This window comes from Charadrius vociferus, unplaced genomic scaffold (assembly GCF_000708025.1).
Source record: "Charadrius vociferus isolate BGI_N301 unplaced genomic scaffold, ASM70802v2 scaffold161, whole genome shotgun sequence".
NCBI classification, from domain to species: domain Eukaryota; kingdom Metazoa; phylum Chordata; class Aves; order Charadriiformes; family Charadriidae; genus Charadrius; species Charadrius vociferus.
This window is the reverse complement of record NW_009646928.1, coordinates 3,354,362-3,381,635: the sequence shown is the minus strand read 5'-3', so window position 1 is coordinate 3,381,635 and position 27,274 is coordinate 3,354,362. Positions and strand designations below refer to the sequence as shown.

Here is a 27,274-nt window from a genome sequence, read left to right as displayed (position 1 = left end):
CTGGAATTAGCTCAACCTGTGAAAACATTCTTCTCCTTCCACAAATTAACTTAGTAGGTCCCTTTTAAGTACATGTTCTGTAATGGTCTTTGGCCACTTTTAATGTCGTTTTTAGGTACAGCTGAATCTAAAGAACTGCAGTTTACATAGTCATTATATAATTCATCTAGATTGATCAGTTTAATATCTGATTTTTGAAGATTTCCTCACAATTCTGGAATTTTAGCAATGCAGATATTTTCCTATTGCCCAAGGCAATAATAGATGTGGTGTGCAAACACTGCTTTAAAGAGGGTGTCTGTCTGCTAATTTACATATTTTAAAAGTATTAAGATCAAAAGTAATGAGAATTTAATCCATATGGCATGTAGAAGATAAATAGGAATATTAATACTGTATCAAATACTAATTAAAGGAAACACCAGTCCTATTTTTAAAATCTTGCATGCTTATGAAAAAGAAGTCATTGCAAAGTTAAGATCTGATTCTTAAAGAAATTAAGAATTAACAGTTTTCAACCACAGATTCTAACTGTGAGACTGAGCTCATATACTAGGCCAAATTCTGGTTTTGTAGTACTTTACAGTATCACTGCGGTATCCCTTTCTGTCAAACCATCTCAGATTACTCTAAAACAGAAAACTAGCACCAGCTCTACTACCAGCTTTTAAGATGGTAGTCTCTTTCATTATCCAAGAAGCTGAAATAGAGATGGTTTCCAACTTGCCTAAGCATACATGCCTGCAAGAGTGCTAGGCCCTAAAATAGATCGATTCATGGGAACCCTGTTTGATTTTGATCAACTCTCATGCGCAGATTGCAACAGTGGGTGAAGAAAATATTGTCATCTGCTTCATAATATACTGTGGACTCTTAAGTTTGTCATGTCTTCAGGCTAGAGTAGGTTTCTGTATTTCACTGTTGTGGAATTTACAGGTGAAAGTGCCTTGGGATGTGTGCTCCCTGCAGGGTAGCAAGTACTTCAAAAACTTCAGGATGCACTGGAACTAGAAGTTTTAGTGCAGTGTCAACGTAACACTCCATGCAGACAAATTAGCCCCAGCAAAACATTTGAGATACATTTAGTGCATCATGATCTCTAAGACTGCAGACCTTCAGTTCTCCATTAAGTCTTTGTTATAAATATTAAATGGTAGGGGATACACTTTTAGCAGAGGAGGAGTGAGCTTGCAGTGAAGAGTTACCTTTGAAATATGAGAAAAAATAAACAGTGAGAGCTTAAAACAAGTTTTGCTAGTACTGTGGAGTCTTGTAAGTGAGAGAATAAACTTCATTGTTTGCTGTAGCAGGCTGAAAAAGACCTGAGAATAACACAAAGAATGATTTTTCTTCATTTGTGCTTTGAAGGGTATATCTACACTAAAGCTGCCTGCAACAGCTGAGCCTGCGAGAGTGGAGAGGAAAGTCTAAAATTTTGTATCTTGCTCAGTCTTGTGCACTACTCAAACTCTAATTCTTTCCTGTAGGTCTATGATTCCTGTGTGTTTCTATATTAACTGCAGCAAGTAGTCATCACTATACAGCAAATCTTACCCTCCGCAGGTTGAGAAAACAGGCTCTGATCAGTGGGCCATCTTCCAGCTTAAGGTGGTAGTGATTCTGCTGAAGAAGGCAGTAAAACACTCTGAAGATTGAATAAAACTCCACTGTTGCTCCTGTGTTCCCTTCTGTCAGTTCAGAGTGGTCAGGACAAAGTTTTGTCAGTGGATCAACAAATCACAATTCTTCTGCAACGTTTCATCCACTTTTAAAGTGCTACTCCATCCTAAAGCAAATGGTGTAGCAAAACATCAAGCAGGTACCAGTTGTTCCACGCGTACATGGAGCAAAGTTGTCCAGGAGTTGCCCTCTCAATACAAGAGCAAATTGGACGTAAGAGGAAAAATGCAGTGACAAGAGAAAGAATGTGAAGGAGAGTGCTATGAAACATTTCCAGTCGCTTATATGTAAAGCCAATCTAGCCAATCAGCCAGATTATGAGTGGGGATATAGACCCATCTGCTTCTTGTCCTTTTCCAGGAAATATTAGGTGGATGCAGTGATTGCACACTGCGCCCCTTCTTTACAGTCAGTCTAGGGATGATTTCACACAAGTACCAGCCCCAGTCCATCTAGAAGCAGCTGATCTTTCTCCTGGGTGAGTTGATGCTTTTTTTCCCCAATCATCATCTCCAATATCTGGCAAGAGTGCGTTGGCTCTGTCCTTTGTGTGGGGAATGGCCTCCCCGGGAAGGAAAGATGTGATTATGTTTTGTGGACTGCTGAGTGGCTGCAGGGCCTTGTAGTCTGGGCGTGTTTGTTTCTGTTCCCTTTCCTGCAGAACAGCCCAGGTAGTGTTTTTAATAGTTCTGTGTATTTTGTAAAAGACCTTTTAAATATTAAATAGAGTTTCATTTTCCATCTGGAAAATTAAAACATAGAAGTATTTCATCAGATCCTTCATCCAGTCTTGAAGCAATTTTGAAATGTTAACTAAAAAAATCTATCTGCCTTGGAGCATTTTTTACATCAAACATTCCATGAAAATATTTTCCTCAAACTCTTTAAGTATTTCCAAATATTAAACGAGAAGAGAGATGACTTTTCCAAGTATTGGTGATGGTCTAATGCAGCTAGTGTCAAGTTCACATATTTTTTTAAAACAAAGTAGTGTAAACACTACAGTGGGGGGAGACTGGCAGGCATCACTCTTATCACCAGCACAGGCTGGCACACTGCTGGTGCTGATTCACGTTCTGATAGAGGTGCTGTAGATACGAAATAAAGAGAGGGACTGTCTGTCGGCAAGTGTTTTGACCTACAGAGACAAGAACCAGAGAGAGGCAAATAACTAACACAATGAGTAGTTTTAGAGATAAATATACAGGAGTTATCATTCCTTCCCTCCCCATACCATTCCTTCCTCAGCCCCATCTTGGTTTAGCTTTTGAAATGGTTTCTAGTAGCCATGGAAAAGCCTTCATTGCTCTTTTCAGAGCTGGGGAGGAGCAAGTGATGGTGATTGGAAGAGGAAAAATCATCTTTTCCCTTCAAGACAGGATGATTTCCCAAAGAGGGAAGACTTTTCATTCCTGTAGCATAGTGTATATAGTACCTTTGTGGATATGTTTAGGGTGTACTGTTGGCTATGTATCTATCGGATAATAAAACTCAGCTTGGATCAGCATTAAGGTTAGCTTAGTGCCTTCTAGAAACTTACTGGACAGAAGTTTATTCTGGGAGTTTATTGTGGTTCTGAACCTAAAAACTTTCTTTGCATCCTTCCTTGTCTTTTGTAGTTTTTGTCTGGATAACCCTTGTCCCTTTGGTGGAGAAGCAAAGTCAAGTAATTCTTAATCTCTGCCTATGGGGTTAAAAGATCTCTGCTGCTTTTAGTGGGGGAATCAGAAGACCTCATCCTCACCATATCCATCTCTGAGTTTATGACAGGTTTATAACTGTCTTCCAGGAGAAAAATAAAAAAGCATTCTGGTGGACTTCTACTTAGAGCTGAACTCAAATGAGTAGAGTTGGATTGAGAAGATGCTTATCCTAGAGCACACACAATTTCCCTAGGATGGTGCCTGTCTGAGGGTTATGGTCTGGTTGCAAGATAAGGTAGTCTCCCAACAGCTCCAACTCTGTCTGAAGAGGCATCTCTGTGTAGTAGAAATTCTTTCTGAAACCCTGGGTTGTGCAGCACCTCATCTTTAGAGGTCTGCATGCCAGGCTCCAGTATTTGCTGTAGATCAGCGTCACTCGGACAGCACTTTTGAGCTGAGTCAGCTGGGCAGCTAAGGTAGCAAAACAGAATCTCAGAATCAACTCAGATAATACTTAAGAACAAAAACTCATTCAAAGCAGCGCTTGATACAGCCATCTTGTCCATACTCAGCCAGATCTTTTGCAGCTATCATTTTGTTGGCCATTTTTGCAGCTTTCCTGAAGCCAGGATGCTTAGCACAGGCACATGTGAATTTTTCTGCATTTGAGAAAACAAACTTGTAGAAGTCTGTGACAGCTAGTTGGTAGCCATGTGTGTGATACAAATATTACTGACCATTTGTAGAATTCAATATGTGCAAGCCATAGTGTGAGAGTCTTTTCAGAAATCTCTGAGCATAAAAGAGTTTTTTGAATGTTAAAGTCTTGAAGGACCCCTGAGGTTCAGGCACTGTCCTGCTAAATGCAGAGGATGTTGCAGCTGGTGTATGATACTGGGGGGTGTCTTTCCCAGATGTCGCATGCTGCCAGTTTCCAGACTAGCAGCTTAGAGAAGCATCTTGCAATTTCTTCAGACTCCTCATCTTGTGCCTGCACACTGCAAGATGCCATTGCATATGTTTAAGTTTATTGATTTCTGGAGGACAAAATGCTTAAGAATACCAGTTCCCCAGAAACTTCTCTTAATGCAAACTTTGATGTAAAAAGTAAAGAACAAAGGTTTATTTCAGGAATGAAAGAAATAATGAGCCTGTGCTTTATTTAGTCACAGGTAAGGGAAAATAAAACCAAAAATTTTGGTTTGATTTCAGCACATTGCCTTAGTTCCCTCAATGTACCAAACTGGGGACAAAGGTCTTTCTACCTTTATTCCCATTTCACAGCAGGATTTCTGCTAAGTGAACTTTTTTAGTGAGTTGATTTAAGCTCATTTCATATCTGCCACACTTTTTTTATCTTTCTCTGATACCAGTCATGAACATACCATTTGAATTCCCTGCCCTGTTGATGGACTTCAGCTGAGCTGAAGAATCTAGACATCATCTCACAGGTAATTTTTCAGTGGAGGTGCCAGTTACTGCAGTGTTACTCCCTCCAGTATTCACAGGATTACTATTACTACCAACACATTTGGGTGAAATACAAAATCATCTTTTCTTTTTTTAATCCAAGTTATACATCAGCCAGGTCAGTTGCATGATCTAGTCAAAACAGGAGAATCATCAGCAGAGGTTATATAGTCTGCTGAATTTGCCTGAATGTGTAAAGATAGTCCTAGTGGGCTGTAGAGATACCCATTCACAAAATGCAAAAGTGCGTCTTCCTAACAGGCAGGCTGGTGAGGGCATGGTATTCAACACAAATTTAAAAAAATATGAACAAGAATTCAAATTCATAACTTTTTAGCAACATAATTTCAAAACTATTCATATACAAAGAAATTAGATCAATGAATACAGCTAATTACTGGCTCCTGAAACAGACTAGAGATGGTGACAAATAAGCAAATTAAAAGACAGTTTAAATGACCTATAAAATGGCCATTGATCTGCACTTTAATGATCAGGCAAATAGCAGTATATGTCATCTTTGGAGCATCTGAAGTTTGGAACATCCCATCAATAATGAGTGTCAGACTAAGGATTGTGAGAAAAGTTTCCCTTTCACGTACAGAGGTATTGCAGTGCAGTGGTACGTCCATAAGGGTCAGTGATGAAAACTGCAAGGGTGTACCTTAACTCCAGGTAGCCTGCCTTTCCAGAGCTGTGAGGACTCAACAGGACTGTGGCCATTTAAGTACCTCTGATAATTTGTTACCTTAGGCAGTTGCCTGTGCCTGTGAGTAATGCAGCCACCCAAAATGTGCCAAAATTCCAATAATTATTATTATATCACAATTTAATTCAGAGCATTTAGATATGAGGCGCTTTCACTGCTGGATAGATGTTTGACTACTTGTGTTTAGTATACTTACAAAATCTGCTCTGTAAGAGCATAAAAACTGTTGCTAGATTTTGCAGGCTTTTTGCTCTCCCACTCCCACATCCAGGGACTGGTGAAGTGCATAGGAATTATGAGTGGAAATTGGGTATTTCCAAAAACTAAGGGCTGTAAAGGCATCACCTAAAACTGCTGCAGAACGTAATTGCCGCGGAGCCCTGGGCATGCCTTATCAGCACCAACATGCAGCTTTCTGTATATGAAACTTCTAAAGCAACTCTAGCTATTCTGCTGTCCTACCATGACTCAGAAAGCTGAGCACATGCCCTCTTTAGCATGGAGTACCCTACAGGGAAAGCATTCCTTGAGCAGACTTGACCAGGGAGAAGAGATGAGGATGAGCCTTTGGATCAGCAATTATAAATAGCTAGAAAAGCATCAGAAAACATTACCGGCGCTGCTTCAATCCAGGGGTAAAATGGCAACTGCGGAGAAGCTGCTTCATAGCCATGTCTCCTGTCTGTGTATGGAGGGCAGATTTTATTCCTTCCTTCAGTCCTCGCAGGCAAATCCCAGTTACTTGGAATTTGTTCAGGAGAAGGGTGAATTTTACCCTGAAGGAATTAGGAAGCATTATAGATTCAACATATGGGACCATATGTCATTGTATTGTTTCCAAATGTTTCTTTTTGAGCTTTTCCCCTCCATTGCGGACAGCTTATTTCACCACACATTGTCTAGAGAAGAAGGGAGTTTCATATTCCCATTTCTTTCATTAAGCCACTATTAAAGCTGTATCAATTTCGTAATACTGTTTGTCAACATTATTTCATCCTTTGTTTCAAGCATGCACACCATAAGTGTGGTTTGAGGCAAGTGCTTTGAATATGTTGTTCAGACACTGTCAAAGTCGATGGCAGAGCTAGAGAATACAAGCAGAGATGGTCCTAAACCATCCCTAACCCAAAATACTCCACTTAGCTATAAGGCTGTTCACAATCAAACTGAGCATTTTGCTTGAGCCTTAATAGAGGGAAGCCAGCACTGATGGTTGAATGTGAGTCTAATTAAACCAAAATTGAAGATGGGTGGATTCTGCCCTCTCCTTGTTATGCTGATCAATATCCTCATGTAATGTAAATTGAGCTGCTCTGCATCTCCTTCTTTTGCTCTGATTTTCTACTCCAGCCCTGCAGAAGAGCTCTGGTGTCCAGTGACATCTGTTCTAAATCATGTTTTGGAAAAAATGTAAATACAGAAAACTTGAGGTCAGGCCCAGACAAAGCGCTGGGCTAGCTCCCAAGGCCTCTCTGCATCTGGGATTGTTTGATGTCAGGAAGGCCCTCCACAATCAGAGCCATCAGTGATGGTGGCGAAAAGAGACCCTTCAGCTGAGGCTTTCCATGGATTTGTTAAAAGGCATTGGAAATATTAAAGTATTTTGCAGAGTTCCCTATCTATAAAAATCTGTGGCTGGCTGGGTGCTGGCCTCCTCTGGAAAGGAAGGTGTGCTGGGCTGGGGGTACAGAGGCTTCACCCTGTCCGAATGAGTGGCATGTTGGAGTAGATTTCTCCAGCCTCAGCCCCTCTCACACTCGTTATGTTTTTCATAATTAGTTTTCATTTGTGTCTAATTCTGTCTGCACAGGCCTGCGTAGTTCCTGGACCTTTAATTTATCAGAATTGCCAGATTTGACTCAATCAAAGTTTCACTGAGCAATATTACATTCACATCAGACTAGTTGAAGGCAACATTGCAGAAGCAAGTGCTGAAGCCGTATTCATAAAGGAGCTGAAGTGCCTGAAAGAGTCTGAAATGTGCACTGAAATGTGCACAGCTGGCATGAGCAGACCTTACATTCACAGGTACATTAGAAAATCACCCCAGACACAGGATAGCTAATTCCTTGGGCTCTGTAAGCTCAATAGAGCTGCTTTTTGTTTTCATACTCTAGGCCCTAAGATCTTTTGGCACTGTTCTGGGCATTATTGTTTCCCTAAGACCAATAACCGCGAAAATCAAGTTCTGTTGGAAAAGCAACTGGGAAGCAGAGACATCTTAACTAGAAACCAGTTTTAAAATGTGGAGTTGGCATACATTTTACATTTTTATCGAGTGTGTATTTACCAATTAGTCAGCAGCCTGAGCCAGTGGATTTAATGAACTTCGTGTGATTTATGCATAGCTTTTATTAATTGTGCCAGTAGGGATAAACGCTGGATACAAATAGATGCAGATGTCTCACTTCTTTCTCCTTTAAATAATACTATTTCTTGTCATTAAACTGCTTTATTTTTAACTACTCTACATGTTGGAAAGTGATAATTTCTTACCTTCCATATTACTGTCCTTGCAAAGGTAAGGCTCAAAACTTTTACCGACCCATATTTTCACTGGCCTGGGCTATGCCCAAGGCTGATACAGAAGTTCAGAGAAGAAAGCATTTTCTCCTTCTCCTCTTTCTCCCGTCAGTGGAATGTACATTATATAGTAAGTAGGCCACAGAAACAGAGAGCATGTGAATGACTTGAGATCCTGGTAATTTGAGCAGTCAGAGGAAAAGGGGGCCAGCACCTGGCTTTCAATCTCTGTTTCAATGAATATTTAACTACTTTATGCAAAGTGGGACACTTTCAACAAATGAGGCTGAGAGAAACCTACCTAAGAATATTTTCTAGCCCAGCAGTTAGGTTACTCTCCTGAGAAGCGTGATGTTTGGGTTCAAGTCCCTGTACCAAATCAGTTAAAGGAGGTGTTTGAAGCTACATCTTTCCCAACCTAAGAACATGGCCTAATCACTGAGTTTTTGGATATCAGGCGTGGCAGCACTACCTCCTCTGTTTTGGGAAAGGAGTCCCCTTGTGACAAAATCAAAATGTTTTGTTTTTGAGATGCCAGAATGAATTGTTTCAACATCTCTGAAGTTTTTTCATGTTATTTCAGCTGAAACTGTTAGCTAATATGACCTGAATTCACAAAAAAGTTTCTGTTGCCCTAAAGTTCCAGTATTAGTGAAGAAGTAATTGAATAAAAAAGAAGCCTGACTAACTTCTAACTCAGATGCAGTTACAGTTGTCTGGTCATGGCACTTCCTGAAGAGGGCCCATTAGTGGCTGTGCTTTATAGTTTTTATTGGGACGCTTCTGTTCCACATAGGTGGAAATCCCTCCCCTTTAGAAATAAGGAGGGCTGTGATCTCAAGTACCCTGAGCTGAAACAGATTTAAATTATCCTGGTGTGGCATGCTAATGGCCAAGAAGTGGGAACACCTTTCAGAAATCTTTAAGCCTTTTCACCCATTAAACAGCATTTGGAGCTTATACAACGGAATACTAGGCTATTTTGAAAGATAAAACCTCTTATGCATATTGGCAACTCTAGTGAGATCGTTTTATTGACTTCGTGTGATACTTTAATAGTTTCTTGTGTTCAAATGCCAGTAATCTAGAAAAGACTAAAAAAAAGCATAGACACTTCTTGTGATGTCATTGACTCTTTTTTTTCCCTTGAGTATCAACAATAAGCACATTTTTCTGATTGATACTAAGTTAAATTGCCATAGTTCTGCTTTTACTAGACGTTAAAAATGGCTGGATGCCATCTTAGTTATGCTTGGCAGCAGCAGAGCACTTCTTATCCGCAGGTTTGCCATAAGTTTTTTAAAAGGCTAAGAGAAGTGCAGTTGTAGGCGGGGTTATTGGGTTTGTCCCTTTGGTTCTACCTGAAGTGCAAGCTTTGCCTCTTCTTCAGTGATGCAATGCATGACAGGACATGAAAGATTTACTTCTGATGATTGTCATTATACACAAATAAAACTAGAAACAGTAATCAGGTGTTCTCTCTCAGGTCCTTAGTCCCCTTGAACCCTCTCCTGCCATGGTGTTTCAGCACAAGGATGAACTCTGATGGACACAGCCTCCTTTCTGTGGTCCCAAGTTCACAGCTAGTGTCTGGGGACTTAAGTCTTCCTCGAATAGGGGCACAAGCTACTGCTATTTCTTATGTAAGAGGAGTAATAAATCATGTAGCTCTTCATAATATGATTGACTATCTCTTCCTCTGTGTGCGTTGAGCTCCAGTGAAATAAGTAATGATGGTGTTTAGAATGTCATCTGAATTTAACACTTCAGCAGAGATGACTGGGAAGTTCATCCCTGATAAGGCCGATGTTGCAAATTCTCTGTATGTTTAAATTGTTATCCTAGTCCTGGCTGTCTGCAGCCATGGGGGAAAAAGACAGACAGACGGGTGCAGTGAGTACATTAGCCCTTTGCTGGTGCTGTCAGGTGGTACAGGCCACACAGCAGCTGTGTAGCCTGCCTGCTCGCATCCTACCTTGCAAGGATTTATTTTGAAATGTAGTAACTAAAGCCCTCTTTCTCTGAAAAATAAATACACAAAACACATAAAGCTAAGACTTCATGTGCCAAACCACCTACCTAAGGTGTTTTGTATCTCTGCATAAACTTTCCAGATCAAGTCCTAGTAGCAGAGACACATGCAGAATGCCAAAAAGTGTAAGTGTAGTTAACCTCTACTATGTATTTTAGAAATAAAAATAAGGACTTATGGTTCTGTGTAAATAATGTTGGCCATTTTGTACTGTGGATTTTTCTGAACAAAATCATGTCAACATAATGATGAAAGAACAGTAATTCGTTTTGAATAAATATGTGTTATTGGTAGACAGTAATAAAAAGGGATTAATCGTTAAACGATAATATATATTTTAAAGAATATTGGTCCTGTCCTACAAGGCCTTATGTGATCCATTATTATGCAGTGGCATAATGCATTGACTTCACATAGATTGCTGGCACAAGTGAGTATTTTCAATAAAAACTGAAAATTTTGTTTTGCTGTATGTAGTGTTTTCTTCTAGCAAATTGCATCTTCAGAGAAGAAAAAATATCTTTGGCACCTCATTTTTTTGTGGCTGCTTTTTGAAGTTACAAATAATGCAAAGTCACCTAATCAAAAATGAAATGCGTGACGAGAGGGAGATAATTTCCTGCCACTCTACCTTGTGAAAGCAAACAATGAACTGTAACTTATGGTCCACAAGTCATGTTTCATTGCTTTTTACTATATTAGAATTTAAATATTTTTTTAAATTATAATTTTATGGGCCTCTTTGAAGTGATTTATGTGTTTTGTACATTATTTGAAAACATAAGTTTTTCTGATTATCTTCAGTTTGCCTCTGTCCACCCACCAGTTTCATATTCATTTAATTTAGACAATGCTGAGCAGCTACATGTGGAATTGATACTTTCCATGAAAGCAAAGGTTATTCTTTTGCTTATTTTATTGAAGAACCTAACAGAAGAATTTTTCATCAAAGATTAGCTTAAGTACTCCTACATGTTATTGTGTGTCTGTAGAAAGTGTATGGCTCTCAATTATCTCTGAATTAAAACTGTTGCACGAGCTAATTCAAGTATCGTGTGGATAGAGTAAGTGCTGAACTTCTAAAATACAAATTAAGAGAAATGTGTGTTTGTCTCTGCCCATAGCCTTTTACTTCATAGGGCCTTTTAATAGCTGAAATAATTAAGACAGTCCTTTCTAAGGGGAAGAGTTTAAAATTCTGTTATACATTTGCGTTTTAATCATATTTCTCTAAACCGTATTAATATCAACGTGTTTTTTTGATACTTTCCACTTTTTCCCTTCTATTCATATGCTTAGTGTTGGGTGGCTGGCTTCAGAGGAACTAATTCTAGTAGTGAAGGTGCGCATTAATGTTAGTGTTTTCAGGATATAAGCCTTTCTGCCGGGGACAGGATATTGTCTTTATTATTATTATAGCATTACTGCAATAGGAGACTTTGATGAATCTGTTCACAGCGGTAAAACTGATTTTTAGGTTTTGTCTCTATGGGAAAGCTAGTATAGAATAAGCCATAATATAAATTTATGATATAGCAACTCAGTGCATGCCAGTGCTTTGCAAAGCTGCTCAAGTCAGATGTGAATCAGACCCTGGAGGCAGTATATCTGGATGAGTGCGGTGCAGTGCCGTGCCTAAGCTAATTAGTCCTACTGAGAAGCAGGATGTGTTATAGAAAAGAGTTATGTTAATATGGCTGTACTTCTCGGCAACCTGAAACAGATAAATCAGAAGTGGGATTCCACAGCAATAGGTACGCTTGCAATGCACTAGTTTATTCATCTTGTAACTCTGTGTGGTCCTTTGTAGGTCATTCACTCAAGGAATTAGTGCACAGTGACAAAGTGTTAATTCAGAACTCGCATGCTCTGCAATACCCACAGACCCAAGTACAGAATGAGGACACAAACAAAATTTGATGTTGCTATATCACAAGCTATTCTGTAGGGATATATTATTCAATTACCAGCCAAGAATCTGGTACAGATTTGTAAAAAAAAAGTGAAAGATCTATAGCAGTTAAGAGGTGGAAAACATGTCCAAAACAATTCCCCCACAAAATTTCTGATATCACTTAGTCTGCATTTTCTGGAGTGACAAGAAATTCCATGTACCTATGCTAAGATACCAGGAAGGAGCCTGATTTTCCAGAAGGGGTGAGCTGTAACAGTTCAAAAATCAGCCGTCCTAGTACCTCAGTTTGAACCCCGAGATCACCACTCACTTTGGTAGAAGAAGAGTTTGTTAAGCTCTGAGGAATAAAATGTCATCAACGTCACTGGAATTAGTCACGTATTTATAAGAAAGATCAAAAATTCAACTAATTCTGTAGCATTTACCAATTTAAAATAAGTGACACTAAAGTACAAAGACTGTGTTCAGGAGGGAATGTAATACAGTGAGCTAATGAACTAATGCAAGCTGTGCCCTGTCGATAAAGGTGATTTCAGAACAAAACAACATATTTTCACGTAAGCAAGTCACTATAATATCAGAAAGTCAGCTCACTTTATTCCTACATGTCTTCCTCTGCTCCCATAAGCTGAAGTATTTGCCAAATTTTTCTTTAAGGACTTTTAGAAAGGACTGGATGAAAAGTACACATATTCTATGTGCCTTGCACTCCCCAAACTCTTACTGCAGGTGGTGTGGCTAAGTATCATGAAATGTATAGCCTAAAATTGCTTTATTAGGATTGAGATCTCAGTGTTGAAATTCTTTGCAGACCTCCCTCAGAGTTCTTTAAACATCTTTTCTACATTTTCTGAATACACTTCGCTACTGCTGGAAGCTCCCATCTACCTTTTCAGGATGAAAGTTAATGAACTGCACCTCTGGAAATAATAACCCCTTATTTTTTCACGTGTCTAGTATTCTACTATTAGATTCACAGTTTAAGTTGTGAATAAAAGGTTTGTGATTTGGATTTGGAAGGAGGAAAACACCTAGACTCCCTTTCACAGGATACATACATCTCTAAAGCCTGAAGGTTTTTTCTAGTCCTACTTATTTTTCTAACTCTGTCATTGACTGAAGAGTTTGCTCACGCTTCTTCAGCTTCAAAATATTCCCTCAGAATTTATGGGCCTGAGTTTGATTTGTAGATCACTTGTGAACTGTCACTAATTGTAGGTCTAATGTTAGGAGTCCCAGCAGCAATTATCAATGCCTTAAAGGACTGTATCACTGTAGCACGTTGGTCAGCGGCATTAGTTCCCTTTATCTAGCCAAGATACCTTCTTTACTTCCAATATTTACAAATGGCAGACCAAATCACTGTAGCAACACTGGGAAGCAAATATCTAACTAGTGGCATTTTTGCAGGCTTCAGTCAAGCTTTCTTTATTGCTTCCTTTAAAAGTTACTGCTGCCAAATACCTTGAATTCAGAAAAAAAACTTCTTTCTTAATGAAGAAATCTACTGAGAGTTTTATCTTGGGCTTCTACCATTTATTCTTTGAAATATGTGCTGAATCTGCTACACTCAAATTTGAGATACTAGTTGTATCAATATGGACCCATGGTTTCAAGCCTTTAGATATGCAAATTGTGTTTCTGTAACGAACAAAACCTTAGAGACCATGCTGTTGTGGTTCCACAGAGCCTTTATTGCGCCTCATCATTATGCTAAATTAATACAAATTTCCTGTGTGTCCAGAATTCAAAGTCAATCAAGTGGCTTAATCTCTGAGGGTATGGGATAAAAACGCTATTATTACAGTTTGGAAGAAGGTGAGGGATTACCTTTAAAAGCATCCAGGCTATATGCTAGGACAGCAACTCTGAAACACGGGCCTGTTATGAACCATATCTTAACTGAGTGTGAACTTACAGATTGCCTCCTGCCCTACTTTTGATTGCACAAACTCCCCACATTTGTATGATGCATTTTTGGCAACTTCAGTAGTTGGCTCTGCAGAGAAGCAGTATTAGAAAGGTATTTGTGATTTGTTACTGTTCTCTAATGCACTGAATGTTTTGACTTTTTATTTTTAAAAGTTAATCGCAGTGTTTACTTTTTATGTTTGTTTCATCTTTTTCCCCATATGCTTTGCTTTTCTTAGCTAGAATCCACATGATGAACCAGTGCCAAATGTCCAGTGAGTTTTCTGATGCATATTAGCACATGATATGCAGCTCTTGAGATCCACAATCTGCAGTTTAGAAACTTGTGCATTAACAGGTCCAAATGTACTTTGGAGAATATCTCTAAAATTGATCATACTGTCGTGATGTGTAGGATTTGTCCTTTAAAGTTGCCAAAGCTATTTAATCAATCAGATTGACTAAGTCATCATCCTAATTCTTCTTTGAAGGAACAGCTGCCATTTATGGTGCAGAAGTAATAATGAGTGGCTCCATTGCTGATGCTATGTTTGTGAGGATTTTTTGGGTATCTTTTGTTTCTGAGCAATTTTGAAAATTTCTCATACCTCCAGCATGAGATGTGGTTTTACTTTGGAAGGCAGGGAAGGACAAAATAGTCACCTGAGGTTCTTTCTAATCCTGTTTTCTTAAACTTCACTAAATAAATAAACTGCACCACCAGGCTGAGTCCCAACCACAACATAATGCTGATGGGACAAGCTTGCATCATGCAAGCCTCTGGGTGTGCAGTGCCTGTGTAGGTGCCCCAGTGTCTCTGCAACAAGATTAGTACCTCAGGTGAATACCTACAAAGAAAAGAAAATGTCCAGAGAATTGAAGAATGCCTGGCTTTCCTTTGTATTTGCCTTTGAATGAGGTTTCTACTTCTGCCTTCTAGAAGCTCAGGCTGATCTGGTGCAGTGCTAATAAAAAGGCAAATGTATTACAACCGTCCTGCCACTATAAGCAGTTAAAGTTGACCTTGACATGGTCTTTGCATTGAAGACTGATATGCAGCTTGTGAGGAGTTCCCTCAACCTCAGGTATCTTGGGGATATCATCAGCTTGAATTTATTTAAAGTGGATTTGACTATTAGCAACCTCACCAAAAAAAAAAAAAAACCAAACCCAAAAACGAGCCACCAAACAAACCAAAACCATAAGAAAGAGCATTTCCAGTCCAGTCCAAGTCTGTTTGGCCTAATTTTCTCTCTCTGACAGTATCCAAGAGCAAAAGCCTAGGGTATAGTACAAAAGTAGGGCAAGCAGAGATATTTGCCCAGAACACTCTCCAGCCTAGTATGGTTTGTGGCTCAGGGATTTCCCGATCCGGAAGTGATCTCTTTGTATTTAATTGCTCTCAGTAGGTTTTTCCCCTGCGAAATTCTTCATTCTTCATTGTATTGATTATACAGCATCACTCAAACAGCAAGAGAGACATCACTTACCTCACATGATAATGTAAGATAGCTATTTCTTATCACCTGGTGCCTATTGGATTGAGCAGGTCTTCTAAAACCAGGAAATACGCTGTGATATGTAGTAATTCCAGCCTACCTGGAATGTCCTGGTTTTCACCAGTAACTGTCTCTTCTGAAAAGTTCACAAGAATTAACCAAAAAGAAGCTTTCACAACCGCCTTGGGTCAAGTTTAAGGAGGGGAAGAAAAATAAGCATCAGTTAAGTTTTCTTCATTGTCCGGAAATAGTTTCTGCCATTCGGGATGATTTGGTATGATTTTTTTCCTGAAGTTAAAGTTGTAGCTGTGTTAAACCTCTTGGGCTTTGACTGGTTAGTTGACTAGTTGCCACACCTCTGGAACCCACTATTAGATGTTATTACATGCGAGGTGTATGAGGGGTTGTGTATATTCGACAAGTACAGGAAAACATATCTTCAGGACCATACCTGTAGAAGCATGCTGTTTGCTGACAGGTTTGAATCTTACCCGTGTTAGTCACTGACAGTTTAGTTCTTTGGTATGCTTTGTTTAATCTCTGCCTTTCCCCTCTACAGTTAAATCACTCACAATAGAAACTGAAAGAACTGACAAATACTGAAAGATCAGAATTGTGTTGGAAGGGGAAAAAACAAAAAAAGCCAAGATTCTAACTATTTATGGATCTTGTTTCCCAACAAAGTGTACCTAAATGCCATTGTCTCAGTTCAGAGACAGCTAAATGATTGATTTCACATAAAATATTTGTTGTTCTAATTACAGTATCATCTGGGTCGTTGGCAACAAACAGATGCAAAAACAGCCTTTACATACCATCTTGAAAAACTTATGATTTGCTTAGTGTGCTTTCTAATCTAAAGCATATGGCTTTGCATAGAACTGCAGTATCCAAAATGAAGCCGTAAGTAATGAATCACTGGGTGGAAGAAAATGCATTGCTTCTGTTACGAGTTCTTTCAGTGTGTGTATTCAAATGGTTCTGTTTAGGGTTATAAACAAAAGGCTATACTCACAGTTTTAGCAGTGTGTTACAGATTCTGGGATGCACATGACATCAAAGAGGCTACACTAATTTCCCTAGCAGTCTATGGCTCTTGGCACTATGAGCACACTCCATCTGAATAAACAGAATTCTAGTTCACCACAGTTGTGTGGGGGATCTGAGGTGATCGTGAAGCTTGATTTTGTTTTATTTTAAATCTTTCTATTATAGGACTTTTTACCCCTCCAGATTCTGTGTTTTCAGTGAATCTGGTTCCTACATTTGGAGCTATAGACTTAGACTACAAAGCACTTAATGCTGAAAATAATTAAATCTAACTTCTTATTCTTACCTACCGAATCCAAGTATGAGCTTTGAGTACACTTGAGTTGCAGGTTTTGCTAAGGATTAATCACTCTTTCTAAGCATTAATATATATATTTTTTTAAGTAGTTAACATCCTTTCCCTTAGCAACACTTAAGTGAAGCTCCAGTATGATATTTTGTGAGACTTAGCAAGGGCTGAGGCCTTGTAACTCCTCAATGGACATCTGATTTATTGTTCTTTCCATGCTTGCTTGTCACTAGCAGCATGAAGAGCACCAGCCGCTATAAATATTCCTGGACACTCTTCTGTGGAGGAAGGGACTGAGGGAATTTGGTGGGAAGAATGGTTCCCATCATAATATAGCACATTATATCAACAGAATGGATGGCCTTATTGAACATTTGCAGAGCTCTGAAGCTACTGCTAGGTAAGCATGAAGTATCCTGGGGAGAATTACAATTGTTGATAGTATTAAATATGCCAATATGCCTCCAGGCTCCTGATGTTACTAGATTAATCAAATCCTCTGGTGCCAGAACTTAGGTTCTACTGCTTCACCATTAACAGTTGTTTATTCCCTTTTCTTCTCTTCCTTGGTTTCTCAGTATCTTACTTGATTGTTTCGTTTTTTTTTCTTTTTCCTGTCCATTTCTCTTCCCTGTCGTTTTCTCTTTCCCCTCTCATTAACCTCAGAAGGGAAAAGAAGATATTAGAGACATACCTCATTACTTAAGTCACCAAGTAGCCTTGCTTTCTATTCTCTCCTACCCTATGTTGCTGTCTCTTGGTGTGGTTTTGCCTGTACTGAGATTAAAATCTTTCAGAGATGGTGTGTTTATTTTCTATCAGCCTCCAGCATTTTTGCAGAACTACCATAATATAATTAAATTTATAGTATATAGCATAGACCTGATAACTCCATTATCCCAAATGAAGCTACAGATTGTTCTACAGTACTTGTTCTGTGAAGCCTTTTACAGCTGTTATCCTGTCCTTGTTTCTGATGCATTTATAGTTGGTAGCGTTTAACAGGTAGTGTACAAATACTCTGTGCTGTGGGCCTGGTATCTCTTAATGTGTGTTCATACTGAAGTCACACTGACCACAGTTTAGTACAGGGGTGTGCAAGATAAATCTGTGTTAACTGGTTTGAGTACGGCAGGCAGGCAGGCGCAGCAGGAGCTCAGTGAGAGCTAACTGCCTGAGTATTCACTCTGCTTCTCAGGCAAGTTTTTCATTTTACTCCCATTTTGCACTTATGGTGTGATGCAAATTTGTGCAAATGGTGGAGAATCATGGGAATGAGAAAGGGAGGAAAACATGTTTGTACCAACACTCATGGCCAAACAGCATTATGTGCCCTTGGTAAATCTCTCTTTTTTAAAATAAAGCTGAAATAATTAAAATCCTAAACCCGAGTTCATTTACAGCATTTTTACTGCATAAGTGACGTTCAGTCACTGCTATTTAACACTGATATGAGTGGGACCAGAATCACTAACCCCTCGAGTCCTCTGCTTGAACAGACTTGTATGGCACAGAAGAAAATGTAGCTGTTCCTTGAAATCAACATGCTGCATATAATTATCCACTTAACATCCAGTCCAGGAGGAGGATGTATATTATCATTGTCTGTGAGGTCATTTCTGCGTTTGCCCAAGACTTCAAGAGAAAAAGTGAAGTTAAGTTGCTGCCTTGAAAAATGATTCAAAACTGGAAAAGCTTGAAAACATCAAAATACATATAAATTATCAAAGGAGAACAAAGACAAGTTTTTCCACAAAAGTCTTCTCCCCAGGCTATAACAATGCTTTACATAGGCATGATCAATATATCCAGGCTTGAGAACCAAAGTCTTTTGGAATAAATTAGACTGGCAGGAAAAGAAACAAACAAAGAACAAATTAACATGATTTTAAACATTGCTTAAATTTTCATGAATGTAGACCTTGAGATGTTATGATGAGATCCCATGAGCCTGTGCTAATATTTGCTTATAATTAAGGGTTGCACTTTCATGTTTCATCAGATATTATAGATTGGAAATCAGCCACATGCTTACTATTTTTCTTGGTCATACTGATTTATCTACTTTATTTGCTTCCTCTGTTACTAATGTATATGATCCCCTAAACGGCCCCATTACCTTTCCTTTAGCAGGCTGCCCCTTCTTGTACTCTAAATCTCCCTGTCTGACTAATTAGAGAATAACTACCCTTCCTGGGATATTAGGTGTCTGTTCACCTACAACAGAAAAAGAGACAAGAATAACCCATTCCAAACTTGCTTTGGGTCAATGGCTTCAGAAAGAATATGAGAGTACTCAGCTCCACCCTGCAATATGTGTTATAGTGGTTGGGGTACCTTCGGCAAGGGAATCGGTGACGCAGCCTGCTTTGTGGCACGGCCACATGGGCGAAGATCCCTTCTGTGCATTCCTTGCTAAAAGTAAGATGTCATCCAGAGTTTAGAGCCCCCTCTGTGCTGCACCGACCTTAAAACAATCTGACTCACATCAGTGGATTTTACAAGTTCCAAATGCAGTTGTAGCTGCCTCATCACCATTTTCTCTGCAGAATTCTCCATATAGGAAAAATTAGCAATGTTTGGCGAGGTTATCAGCATCAAGGGATTTCTGAAGCAAGGGTTTAATCATGAACAGTTTATGAAGACCCTAGCTTCATTTCAGAGAGAAAATGTGATGATTCTGAGTTCCTCTGAAGGGCGTGCCCAGTGCCTGTCCACAAGTTTTCAATACCAACATAAGCAGGACAAACAGGACATCTAAGATGTGCTCTTCACTGAATATCCGGTGAAATCATCTGCCTCATGGGAAGTCATTAGAAAATTACATTTTTGCAGGTACTCTTTTGAAAGTATTGGTCAGGGCCCAAATCCTAGATGCAAAAGTCCTTGTGTCAGTGCTAAAGAGCATTCTAAAGTCTTTCGTTAAATCTTACTGTTTGGCAGTTTGGGCATTTCTGAAACAGTCCTTTGCAGCTTATGGAAAGGATGGATTTTTAAACAGAAAAATCATCTAAATAAGATATGGCATAAGAAATGTGCTAATCATCTCCAAGCCAAGAGATGTCATAAAAGTGTCATTATGATGGATGTGATGGCTAATTGAAGAAAAATGTTTCCATTTCAGCCATAAGAAAGCAAAGAAGAAACACGTGAAAATTCAGAGGTGAAAGTATATCCCAGAAATCAAAAGATCAATACAAAATCTTCTGCAGATTGAGACTTGTGTTAAAAATCACATTAGAGAAATGAATTGATAATTAATTGATATTAAGCTAGGAGACATCTGTGTCATATCTTCAATAATTTTTAACTGTAGCTTGAGTCAAAACATACCTTTTCTAAAAGCTTCCAATCTCAACCTGAGTTTCCATCATACTGCTAAATATTTTTTTTTCTCCTGACTCATTGCTTTCACTATGTGCGGTATTTCTGGTCTGAAATGTTCTTCCACTTCTGATCACTAGACAATTCAGACCTTTGTTACTTAAGGTGAAAACTGCTCCACCTTCTATACAGTGGTTTAGACTTGCTTCAAATAACCTCTTATGCTTCTTTTAAAAAAAAAAATGAAATAGAACAGCCTTAAATTTCTCACCGTCTGGCAGATTTTCCAGATTTCAGATTGATCTTGTTCTCAAAATATTCTGCACTTTACAGCTCCCACTTTAAAATAATTCTGCACTCAGCGATAAAACTCTTCTCCTGTTTCTGTTGAGTAGCCCTCTGCTTTGCACCCACTCTGCTTCATATTCAGCTGAGTATCTGTGGTGATTCCCAAGTCTCTGCTGGAGACACTGCTTTCTAATTATGCAATTCCCAATTATGAAAAATGTAACTCGAAAGTTTGACTTTGCATTTCGTTGAAAAAAACAGATCTTTTTAATCTGCCTGAGCACTGCAAGGTCCTGGACTATTGGCTTGGACTCTTACGTACCAGAGAAATAAAAAGGATAACCAATAGTGGTAATGGAGGAGTAAACAGAAACCCCATTGTTTTGCTTACTTGTAAATACTGTGTACTCCAATAGATTTACCCATTTGCCAGTTTCTAGTTCCCTTCACTGTAAGCAACATCAATTCTGTGGTAGCTTTAGGGAAGCATCCACATGAGCCTGCTCACCCATGTGTATCAGCCCCTCTGGGTTTGAGTGAGGAAAGGAGGAGGACTCCTAGAACCTCGGCTACCCTACCCTTGCTACATCAGCCGACACAGCGCACTTGGCGGAAGGCTTTTTGCCTACTCTCTGTTATCTCTGCACTGAAGCAAGGAATTTACCAATAAAGAAATTGTCACCTAACGTATTTCTGCTCTTAAAAGCAGAAGTTTTCTTCCAGAAAAAAAGGGAGGCAGATCTCTTAAAAAAATGGTGCTAAAGGACAACCTGGAGGAAGTGCATGTGCTAACTCCCTCATCTGGTCTCTATACATGTAGCAAACTCAGGAGCCTGGACATGCCAGAGGCATGTGGCACAATTTGGGTATGGTGTAAACAATACCCTGTTAATGATACTGGTGCTGCTGATATTGCTATTAAAATGACGAGTTACTTTTTTTCTTATTGGTGGCTTTAAGGTAGTCATCAAAGCAAAATATTTTAGAACAGCATTTAAAATGCCTATTCAACTGCTGAGTGTTGAGCACATGTTAATACTGTTTTCTCCAGATATGGTAGTTTATGATAAATGTTACCAGATTTTGTACTGTTCATGTAGTATGCTACTAAACACTAAGACAAATGGGCCCACTGAAAGGGTATTTCCTTTGGAGCACACAAGCTGCGGACCACCCATAGAATACACAGAAATAATTAAGTGTCAGGATAAAAAGCTGGAGCAAAATATTAGTGTCTCAGAATACTAATGAACAAAAGACATTTTTAAAACAAAGACTATACATATAGGTCTTTTGAAAAAATTACATTAAGGCCATAACAGCATTTGGGAGAAAGGAAAAAAGAACACCCTGTCGTATTATTGTACTGTTTGAAAATTTCTAAATATTTGTGTGCTGTGGTTTTACTTTTGGAAAGGTGTGTGAGAGATGTGTGAAATTATGCAGAACTGTGAGGACCTGAGTCTTTATTCATACCAGCCTCTTGCTACAATAAAAAAAAAAATTATTTGTGGAGAGGTATTCGAGAACTACATTGCTGTAAAAAGGAACTCATATGGCCTTGTGACTGAAAACATTGCTTGCAAAAATTGCAGACACTGCTGTCCTGAGACAGAAAGCTCTGAGATCAATTTGAGTAACTTTTAGGCCAAACATAGAGAAAGTAGAATATAGTTATGGCAGGTCTTCTGCAAAACTTCCAGGGATTTCAGAAAGAACAAAATTGCACCTATGTCCTATCTAAATATTAGAGAAAAAGCTTTCCAAAGGCACAGGTATTACTTGGGCAGCCAATTTCCCCAGGAACGTTTTCTGGAACAGCTTCTGCCTTGTTTGGTTTTATCCAATACAGGTAAGTAGCAAAGGTTCAGGCTCAGCCGTCGCATTCTCTTTAGCAAAAATATAGAGGTTTACTGAATTTGAAAGTATAAAGCATTGAAGCTTTGGGTATTAAATTAAAGCAGCATGAACGTATTATTTAAAAGTTATTTTGTATTACTGGAGAAATGTAACCATTCTCTATACAATTGGTTTTGAGTTTTAGACCCAGCTCTGCAGCCTGTTCCCCGGTGGCCATTTAACTCCCTCTCCCTCCCAGGTGCTGTGAGGGAACATGACAGTTGGCACGAAACAAGTGCTCCCCTCCCACACAGACATTGCAGTCCCACACTGAGAGGAAACTAATATCTTTCAAATTTCACTATTGAGAGAGAGAAAGACAGCGAAAGAGAGAAAATCTCCCAGAACAGTCAGTCATTTGACTGAAAAGGCCGAAGTTCAACCACCTCCTCTACCTCACTCAGTAATTGCAGGAAAGTACAACGGTTGCAGACCGTAAGCCTGGGTGTGTGATAAACCTCCTTTGTAATATTACCTGCTCCTTACGGCCAGATCTTACAAATGGATTTGTGAGATTAGAGCCCTGCATCCACACAAGCCATATTGACTTCAGTTTTGAAGTGTTTAAAGGAACTCATGTGCTACTTGATCTGTGTGCTGGTCTTTTGTATCGGAGCAAGTTTCCTGTGCGGTATGGAATGCAAATGTGATAAGATGTATATTTTTCCTCCAGTGCCATCAAAACCTGTTTTTACTCATAGTGGCACTAAAATAATTTTTAACAGGGAGATATCAGAAAAGTCAAAGGTATTGGGAGAATTTTTTGAAATTACCCCCACATCCTTACCCCCCACAGCATCTTTTAGTAACCGAGCAATTCTGATTTATGCTGGAAATAGTTGTTCTGGTAATCTAGAGGATGTGTCACAGAAAACGCCTGGTAAAATATAGTAAAGCATACTATAATGTCTTTTTTTTTTTTCTTAATAAGAAAAAAAAATAAGAAAAAGGCTGTTAGTTCTTTTCAGAATCCACCCCTTCTGAAAGATTTCCTTCATCTCTAAACTCTGCTTTCCAGATGACTTTAAGCAACTGTTACTTTATAGCACATCACAAATTATATTAAGAAAGCATAATTCCAAACCAGTCCTATTACTCTGATTAAACAGAGAGCCATGTCAAGAAGGTAGCCTTTTTTATATAATAAAAATTATTATAATAGACCAAGTCTCATCAGTCAAAGGGCTTTATTACTGTCTACTGTAGAAAAACGGTTTTGCTGCTGCTGAGTGATATATCCCTAGCTAGTCACAATATACCTCATTTCCTGCTTAGATAACAGAAGATACTACGATAAAGTGTGAAAGGAATAAGGAGCTGTGTGATATAGATATATGGAAGAATAAAAAATGTTATAAAAGTAAAATTGAAGTTCTGCTTAAAAACTTGTGTTTGAACTAAGTTTCAAAAGAGAAAACAAAGATCCCTAAGTTTCTGTGTGCTTATTTTGGATAGGACAGACTTGCTAATAACTCCAGGACCAAATAGGACAGAAGACAAGACTGTTTACAGACTAAAATACGCTAAGACGTTCACAGCACCTGGCACAGCTTAAAACTAAATTGTGTTATCTTACTGAAGGTTCAGAAAACTGTCTTGAACAGAAGCTGAGAACACCTCGTCGACGATGTCAGCAGCCCAAAATGCTGAATAGCCCTGAGGACAACATGTACTATAACCAGTTAAATGTGAGTTCAAAGTGGCAATAAAGCTGTTTTACTGGCTTTGTTTCCAGTTAATAATTCTGTTATTAATACCTGTTTCAGCCCCTCCAGCCCCACCCCCACGTTCTTCTGCTCTCGTCTTGAACATGTGCTTATGCTCTTTATCTGTTGCTTTCATGTCAGGATGTCTGCCTTCACGGTGAATAATTGATGTGGTTTATCAAAGACGAGCAAGATGCATGCTTCATCAGGCTCACTTGAGCCCTTTGATCAAAAAAATTATGCTGTGACTTCTGATATTATCAGCATCTGCTTGCATTCAACACAAAATCACTTTGAATTAAAAATTAACGACTTGCTGCTTTGCTTTGACTGTGTGTTCTTGGCCCTCTCCACAGGGAACTCTAGAATATCAAGGGAGCAAGAGGAAGCCAAGAAAACTTGGGTAAATATCTATCTTCTTAGTTCTAAGCAACTGTAAACAGAAGAAGTCCTTTGTGATATTACAGAATATGCAAAACTTTCTAGAGAGGTTTCTAAAAATAAACAATTAACATATTTCTGTGCATTGACATTGGACATTTTCTGCAGAAGCAAATGTAAAACTTGTATGTATTGCTGTCTGCAGACACTAGAACTGATTCTTACAAAACACTCTCCACAGTTCTCTCTGCGTACTACTACTACAAAAATAGGGCTTTTTTCACGTTTTCAAGTGCATTTAGCACTAGCGAAAGGTGCCACATGAAGGGTGTTGAAACCGAAGTTCTCTGACCTAGAACACAGACAGAAGCCCTGCCAGCTTTGCAGCACCACACTCGTAATGGGCTTCAGCCGTCCTGGGGGAGCACATTTTAAGAACCGACGGAGAGGCCACTCAGCCCAAAAGGAACTTGCTCCTTCTCTGTTGAACCACGTCAGTTGTCATGGTCACATGAGCGGTTATCACCTGGCAATAGGTAGAAATCACTGAAAAAGATTAACAAAAGCCAGGCTGGCTACTATACCCTTGCCAAAATATTTCTTTGACTGGTCACATGAACCAGAGAGAGCTGATGGATGCTTGGTCTTGCAAATGCATTTACTGCAAAAATATGCAAGAACTTTCTGTATTATTTCCTCTGTTTTTAATTAATCTCCTGAATGTAACTGTATGAATAGGAGGTCTTTGAGTCAAGGTTAAACCCCTAAATTTTGCACGACTGTGCAAGATTTGGTTTGTTTGTTCTCCCTCCCCTAGTTTAAAAAAGTCTGTATTCCTGTTCAGGGAATAAAAACACTAACAGGGGACTGCAGTGCTCATCATATTAATAGGGCTTTCCCCAAAAATTGGTGATGTGTCCTTTGACTTATATTCACAGAAAACCGTCAGCTGAAATACGTTATCAAAATCATACCCTACTTGTGGAACATATACAGACAAAAAAATCACATTGCTCAAATGAAATGCCCATTTGATGCAAATAGTTGGTCTGTCATTCTGTACACCCAAACTGAGAGACTATATTGCATTTCACTGATTCTCAGAACCGTTCAGAGTATAATCATAAAAAAGTAATAGCAAAGTAAAAGTATGTATAAAAGCTATGTCTTTCTCATCAAATCATCCCATCTTTTTTTCCTTTCTTGCACTTTTAATTTTCATATCCACAGAGAAGTTTCTATTTCTAAAGATACTGGTAGAATTCATTTTTTAAATTAATAAATGTTGTTTGTTTTCTTCCAAGGCAAATCAAAGTGCTTGACGGGGAGGATGAGTATTACAAATCATTGTCAGCTGTTGAGTCTATCCCTGAAGATGACAGCTTTCTCAGTTCCCCATCTCCTCCTTCTTCAAGAAGTGTGTCTTTTGCTCAAAGCTGAACCTCACTTACTCTATTGACTAATACTGGTAAGAGTATCTTCATGCTGGCAGTCTCGTCCAATTAACTTTGTGCGTGTGTGTTTATATAATATATTAAAAATACAGTTTCAGCTAGCAACTTACTTTCACTAATTTAGACCTGGTTTTACAGCTGTAGATTGTCCCATTTAGCTGTATTTCTATAAGCAATAGAAGCAGCGCTACCTGTATGTGTTGATGTTGGTAATGGACACGTTTCTTTAGCAGCAAGGGTAGTTTATACAGTTCTGACCCCTTCTTCCCTGCTCCCCCCGGCTGCTGTTCCCACCCTTTGCCATCCCTTCTGTTGTGCTGGCACAACTGCTGGTAGAACTGTGTGAAAAAGAAGATCAAGGAACTGAACTGGATTAAAAGACCTCTGTACTGAAATCTTTCATTTGAGGTGAAAATGTTTTGTATTTCATTAGACTGATATTAAACATTATCCTTTATAGCTTTCTATGCTGACTTTTAATGCTACAAAAATGTACAGAGTAAAATCATCTAAAATAATAATTGTGTCTTAATTTACCTCATAAATATTTTTCTTCTAAAGTATTAGTTTACCATAAGTTTAACTTGAAGAATTCTTTCGAATACAAGTAAAACAGTTTTAAAGTGAACATTTCACACACTGCTTCACATGGCCCTTCTAGCTGAAACCATCATTCTGGCTTGTTATTCTTGTTATCCATGCAAGTATTTAATTTCTTTCTTAACCTGTATCTCTGGGCTCCAGTGATGCCTACATTTCTACAGCCCTCTTGTATGTAGGAGGAAAAAAAAATTTCACCTGCAATTTTTTCTGCTTGCTTTTCACTTTCTTTCCAAATCCTTAATGAAACAATATGTAACTTCTATGGAACGCTGAGATGTTTTGCTGGTAACCGTTTTTGTGACAGAAGCTGACTATTTCATCTTACTCTTTACTTGCTGTTTCTGAACGACAGTTTTGATCTGTGACAATCCTTGGCTTTTTTTCCATACAAGCTCCTGTCAAAAACTTCTGGAAATAAAACGTTCACATGTGTACTGCCTTACAAATTTGCTCAAAATGTTTGTTTTTTGAGAAGCCATGCTGATGAAATGTGACCATGTATTATATAGATCTAATTATAATGCTTGTTTTTATCTCCCCTCCAATGGGTTTACCCTGATCCATGCTAACAAACCTTCTTCCTTGTGGAGGTGCAGTTCACGTCTGTTCCTTAAGCTATAGAATTTCTTACTATCAGGTTTCACTGGCACCATGTTTTTGACCACAGGATGAGGAAAGATGGTGTGGGAAATGAGACCCACGTGCAGTCAGGGAATCCCTAAACCAGAATAGGGTTTGAAAGGAGAAATAGATAGTTCAGCAAAAGCTTTGCCTTTCCTAATAAACACAGAAAACAGGTCAGGCAGGGCAGATGAGGATGAGAGGATTCGGTTGTTCCAGGAACAGGAATCCTTCACTCATTCTTCACCCAAAATGTGACAGAAGGTTGAAACTAAAA

The 27,274-nt window shown here is 38.8% G+C and overlaps 1 protein-coding gene across 1 annotated transcript in view; it reads left to right on the top strand.

Moving 5' to 3' along the window:
- Positions 1-26,244, top strand: part of MYO3B (myosin IIIB) — a 181,285-nt gene extending 155,041 nt beyond the window's left edge. Inside the window, 3 exon segments of the mRNA XM_009894642.1 lie at positions 23,814-23,920; positions 24,295-24,341; positions 25,624-26,244. Coding sequence (XP_009892944.1) covers positions 23,814-23,920; positions 24,295-24,341; positions 25,624-25,759 — 290 coding nt within the window. The 3' untranslated portion in view covers positions 25,760-26,244.
- The last annotated feature ends 1,030 nt before the right edge of the window (positions 26,245-27,274 follow it).